The sequence below is a fragment of the Arachis stenosperma genome, chromosome 9 (genome assembly GCF_014773155.1).
Source record: "Arachis stenosperma cultivar V10309 chromosome 9, arast.V10309.gnm1.PFL2, whole genome shotgun sequence".
Taxonomy (NCBI): domain Eukaryota; kingdom Viridiplantae; phylum Streptophyta; class Magnoliopsida; order Fabales; family Fabaceae; genus Arachis; species Arachis stenosperma.
The window spans coordinates 95919515-95925585 of record NC_080385.1 but is presented as its reverse complement, the minus strand read 5'-3'; the positions used below and the strand labels follow the sequence as shown (position 1 = coordinate 95925585).

General features: G+C 32.5%; 1 protein-coding gene across 1 annotated transcript; it reads right to left on the bottom strand.

Annotated features, from left to right (window-relative positions):
• Positions 1 to 3062: 3062 nt before the first annotated feature.
• Positions 3063 to 4064, bottom strand: LOC130949750 (uncharacterized). The gene is made up of 4 exons (XM_057878390.1): positions 3888 to 4064; positions 3689 to 3799; positions 3449 to 3533; positions 3063 to 3238 (listed from the first exon to the last, which is right to left on the bottom strand). Exons 1-4 carry the CDS (start codon positions 4062 to 4064, stop codon positions 3063 to 3065), a joined length of 549 nt encoding a protein of 182 aa, XP_057734373.1.
• Between the last annotated feature and the right edge of the window lie 2007 nt (positions 4065 to 6071).

Below are 6071 nucleotides of genomic sequence, written 5' to 3'. Positions count from 1 at the left end.
CCAAGGGATGGCAGGTCCCACCATGTGCATTCCTGCAATTGCAACTTGTTCTTCCTCAGGCACCCGATAGAAGTCAAAATACTGGTCCACAGAGAAGATCCATCCCAACGCATCTGAACCGTCAAATTTGGGTAGGTCGAATTTTGGTTTTCTAAAGTGAGGTTGATGATTGTGAAAACCACCCCCATGACTGAAATGAGAGCCATGGCTAAACTCCGTGTGAGGGTCAGTTTCTTGGCTTGTATTAATAGGCTGCTTTTGCAGCACCTGCATAATGGAGTTATGCATCGTCTCCATTCTCAAACGCATTTCCTCATTGTTCCTCGCAACCTCAGCTCGATGAGCTTCTGCATTTTTCTCAACAAGCTCATACAATGTTTTAATATCAGCTTCTACCTTTTTAAACCTCGTGCCTTCTGCCATGTCTCTCAATGAAAGCACCAAATGAAAGAGGTAGAAATTTCCTCTTTGGATGTCAATATATATATGAGAGCAGAACTGGTATAAAAACCAAGGAATAATGCAGAACCAGTACAAAAGTCTATGAAAGGGAAGTATATTAAGTAAGGAATAAGAATAATAAAGGGGTGTGATGATGCTCGAATCAGTGTCTTCAACCGTGTGCAAATTGTACCTGAGTGAGGAAGATAGGATTAGAGAATACAGGTAAGGAAAGAAGGGAAGAATATTGCCAGAGGAGGTACAGAGGTGACAGGGAAGAGAGAGAAGTTGAATTACCAAAAGTTGCCTAACAAACATAGTCACGCAGCCGAGTATTAGAGCATTTCTTTCTGCTGCCTCTCCTCAGCTGCTCAACCGCATCTGCTGCCAAGTGTCCCTTTTGCATAACAGAATTTATCTTGTATTCAGTGTCAAATTTACCCCTCATTGCTTGGTCATCCTCTAATTCCATTTTTCTTAATTTGCTCATGACACACAATCATGCTTGCTTAAATTTTAAATGAATGTAATTTAATAGCACAAGGCCGTAGCAGATAAGTATTACTTAAAAGAATAAAATATTTGAAACGTAATATTTATTTATTTTTATTAATAAGATTTATAATAATAATAATAAGGTTATGTAGAAACAAGGACGGACTTACGTTGTATTATGGGGGCACTTGTCCCACTCTTATTTCAATTTTTTCTTTAAAAAGTATACATATATAATATGTATGTCCCCATTTTAAATTTTAAATGACCCCACTACAAATAAATTTAGCCTAATTATTTAAAGTCTCAAATCTATTTTATCTTTCTATCATTTTAACTATTAGTTAAACTAATCAAATTTAGTCTTCTCCCATTCTCAAATCCCAGCCGTCACCACTCCTTTATTCTTTTAAACCCTATTTTTAGTTTCATATTTTCAAATTTCTTTTTCTATTCCTTTGCTAGTGGTCATCTTCTCTTCATCAAAAGGAATATTTTAAATTCTCAATTTTTTTATATAACTCTCTATGACTCTATGTATCTTTCAATTTCATTGTTTCTCTTTTTGATATTTTCAATAGCAAAGTTTAATTCAAGCAATTATAATTTAGGTATTAATCTAATTTTTTATTCTCTTCATGAATTTATATGTTTTATTTTATTCACAATTTATTAATCCTTATTATTTATTTGTTTATCTTTCGTTCTATTTTATTATATGTAACTATGTTGCATATAAATTTCTAAAGTCAATTGATCAATTTACTAATTTAAAATATATATTTTTAATTTTTAGAAATAGTAATTGAAAAATATTTCAAAAAATATCTTTCGTTCCATTTTATTATATGTAATTTTTATTTTTTTAAATTTGGATTAATATATCTTTTGATAGTAATGTATATTATTTTTGCCCTCCAACATAAATTTTTTGGGTCTATCACTGTGCAAAAATATAATATTCTCACAAGAATGTATGATCAAACCAAATATTTTGCGTGTATAATTGTACGTGAATCTTTTGTATTGGATCGGTGTTTAAGGTATAAGCTGTTTTTTTTAATAAAGTGAGTATAATTAAAAAAAGTCTTTAAGATTTTAGTGACAATAGTAATGGCAGTCAAAAGTGAATAACATTACAATTTTAGAATTCTTTGTGGTCAAATAAATTGCCGGTAAAACAAATTTTAACAGTAATAGTAATGGCAACTAACACAACTAGAAAATTGCTTAATACAGATAAATTTACAGATAGATTTGGTCTTTATTACAGACGGATTTTTGGTTACCGACAAAATTATCGAAGGATTTTGTCCCTCTGTAAAAGTCTCGTCGGAAATTATTTACCGGCAGATTTTTTTCTGTCGGTAATTTACCGATAGATTTTTACTAGTTACCGACAGATTTTTCCTCGGTAAATTCTCCCCTCCATTTTCCTGGAATGTCAAACTTTTCGACGGATTTTTCGTCGATAATTGGAGACAAATATTCCGATGGATTTTCTGTCGGTAATTAGAGATAGATTTTTCGACGAATTTTTCGTCGATAATTAGAGACAGATTTACCGACAGATTTTCCATCGGTAATTACCAACAGATTTTCCGTTGGTAATTGGAACCTTAGAAAACTATTCTAAACTCTGAATACAGACAAAAAATCCATCTATAAATCCATCAGTAAGATAAAATAGAATTTTTTTAGATTTTTCCATCACAAAATAAACCTGTTTTCGTACAAAATAAATATAAATTTAATAAATAAAATTTTTTATCTAATTTGTATTCGAATATTTATAATATTTCAAAAAATAAACAAATTTATCGTATTATCAAATTAAAAGAAAACTACTATAAATATGCAAGTCAATGTAATTCAAAACATAAACAACGTGTATTGATACATCAACTATAATTCTTAGTACATGGTTCAACCATACTAAAACTATCAGCTATAGTCTTCAGTGTCATCTTCATCCTCATCATCATCATAGTCCTCATCCGAAGAGATTGAGAGTGATGGCGGTAGTGATGGTGGTGGTAGTGGAACAGCACTGGAACTATAAAATTCAATCATAGTCCTCATCTGAAGATCTCTATTTCAACTTGCAAACATGCAAAAATCTGAAATCATGCCTTTCTTGCTGAACCAAAGAGATGCATCTTTTTTGCAACCACAGCTTTCATGGATTCCTTTGCAAAAGCCATAGCATGAACTAGATCTTTCTTTGGAATAACGAGGGAATCCATGTAAGCCTTCCTTACTTCAGTATTAACATTAAACTTTCTAACACCAAGGTTTATGAATTCTTGTCAAGAATTAAAGAAGGGATTGGCACTATAAATTGATAAAATAAGGATAATGTGTTGCATGATTAAGATAACTTCCAAATATTGTAATGTATGCCAATTTTGTAACATATGCTCAATGCACAAAGCATGCTAAAGTTTAATTTGATGGTCAAAATCATAAAATGGTAAAACACTGAGAATCATAGCAAATCGCAATTATAACAGTACCTTAACAAGTTCTTCGAATAAGTCGGATGCTCCATGAAGCACAACGAATACTCTGTTCTTCCAGCTCAATGCATGCAGTTCCTAAACAAATTTAGAACGTTAGCTTTAGAATTGATGAAAAACATGAATTTCTGTTCAGGGATAGTCTTCAAAGTTTTATATCCTTTTTTTCGTTTAAGAAAATGATAGTATATAATAACTTTTCATAAAAAATATGATTAGAAAATTATTACTACCTTCAATAAATGAAATTTAAGATTTGGACCACTTGCAGGGTATTTTCCATGCACATTTCTAATACACACTGCCAAAGCATCTATGCCGGTCTCATCGATGAATTTTTCTGCCTGAAATTGATGAGAACAACGTTAAAAAATTTAGCAATTTCAAGCACAAAAGAAAATTTCAGTTGATAGCATAGAAAAAGATAATAACCATCTTAACATCTGTTAGCTTTGCTTCATATTCTTCCACAGTCAAATCATCTTCCGTCCCAGACAACCTTCCTAGCTCAGCTTCAACCAATATCCCTTTCGAGCGAGCCAGCAGTGATTTAAATTTTTTGTATGTAGTGTTTTCATTCAAGCATCCTACAACAGTAGAGAGAAACATTGTTTCAAAAATTAAGATATGATAATAGAAAAATATTGGTGCAAAAATACGTAACGGACTCTGCACACATTAGTGCAAAGAAAAATATCAATGTGCCCGCTGATGAGCGGATATTTTATACGCTTTTTGGCATCATTTTCATATAGTTTTTAACATGTTTTATTTAGTTTTTATAGGTTTTAGTGTTAAATTCACATTTTTGGATTCTACAATGAGTTTTTGTGTTTTTGTACAATTTCAGGTATTTTCTGGCTGAAATTGAGGAGCTGGAGCAAAAGTCTGATTCAGGGACAGAGAAAGCACTGCAGATGCTATTTGGATTTAACCTCCTTGAACTCGAAAGAGATTTTCTAGAGCTACAGAAATCCAAATAGAGCATTCTTAACGGTTATGGAAAGCTGACTTCCAGAGCTTTCTAGAAATGTATAATAGTTCATAATTTGCTTCAGATTAGATGGTCCAAAACTGGCGTCCAACGCCAGCCTCCTGCCCCCTTCCTAGCATCCAGCGCCCAAAAAGTAGAGACCAGCATCCAAACACCTAAAGAGGACCCCTTAGCAAGCGTTTCACGCCCTAGAGACCTCATAGCACGTGGATCTCTTCAAATCTCAGCACAAACACTCACCAAGTGGGCCCCAGAAGTGGATTTTACCACTAAACATACTATTTTGCCTTATTAGTCATTAGTTTAGTATTTAAGAGTTATTTTACATAATCATTGGGATATCACGCATACTTTACACACCATATTCGAGTTTTAGTTTGTATTTCACATCAGTATGAGTTTCTAAACCTCCTAGGTTGAGGCGAGGAGCCCTGCTGAGTCCTATGAATTAATAAAAGTATTATTGTTTCTTCTTTGATCCGTGCTTGATTTATTTTTAAGATGTTGAAGAACGAAATTCTCGCGCGATCTAGAATTTTCACAAATAAATTCCCCGTTGTAAGTATAGCTTCAAGACCGACAAGAATTCCTTTCTTACAAAAGTTTTGGTTGTCACAAGTAACAAACCCAATAAAATTTATAAACCGAAGTATTCAAACCTCGGGTCGTCTTCTCAAGGAATTGTAGGGAAGTATGTTTTACTATTGGTTATAGAAAATAGTGTTTTGGGGGTTTAAAAAGGTTTTGAACAAGAGAAATAGATTGCAGGAATTAATAAATTAATAACTAAGAAATTTCTTGGCAAAGTATGAAAACTGGAAGTCCTATCCTAGTTATCCTTATCAATGGTGATGAGAATTATATTTCTGCTACCGCTAAGTCAATCTCTAACTATGAAGGTCAGTTAAGTGGACAAATTAATTTAGCACCTAAAGTCCTAGTCAACTCTTCAAGGAAAGACTAGAGTTATAGGAATCTAAATTAATCAGCAAAGATAACAATTATCAATCACGATGAGTTTGACAACTCAAGAGTTACCAATTAATCAACCAAAGTCAAAAGGGGAAAATCTAAATTATTTATATAATAAATAGAAGAAAGCAATCATGGGTTTGAAATACCTCAAATTATATTAAATGAAGATATCAATTCTAACATGGACAAGTTTCATAAATTAGATTGAAAAGAGAAATAAAAGGAACATTGAACCTGTAATTGAAGAAGATGAAAATATTCCTAAGTCCTTTAAAAGGAGTCCTAATCCTAATCCTAAGAGAGAGGAGATAACATCTCTCTCTAAAAACTACATCTAAATCCTAAAACTATGTATGAATGTATGTTGTATGATGTATCTGTAACACCCTAACTACCAAAGCTCACGCTTCCGGCTGCGTGACTCTGATAAATCGGACATTACGACGACACTTATACTATTTATTACTAAAATATGAGCCTGTTTAAAACTTTTTACCACAATACTGCTCCCAAGAATACTTTTGCTATACAATGTACATCCATACATACCATACAACTTACAGAAACTCATAAAGAGTACATCCATATATATACATACATATATATAAATAATATTACAAACATTAACCAATACAATCCCTATCCCT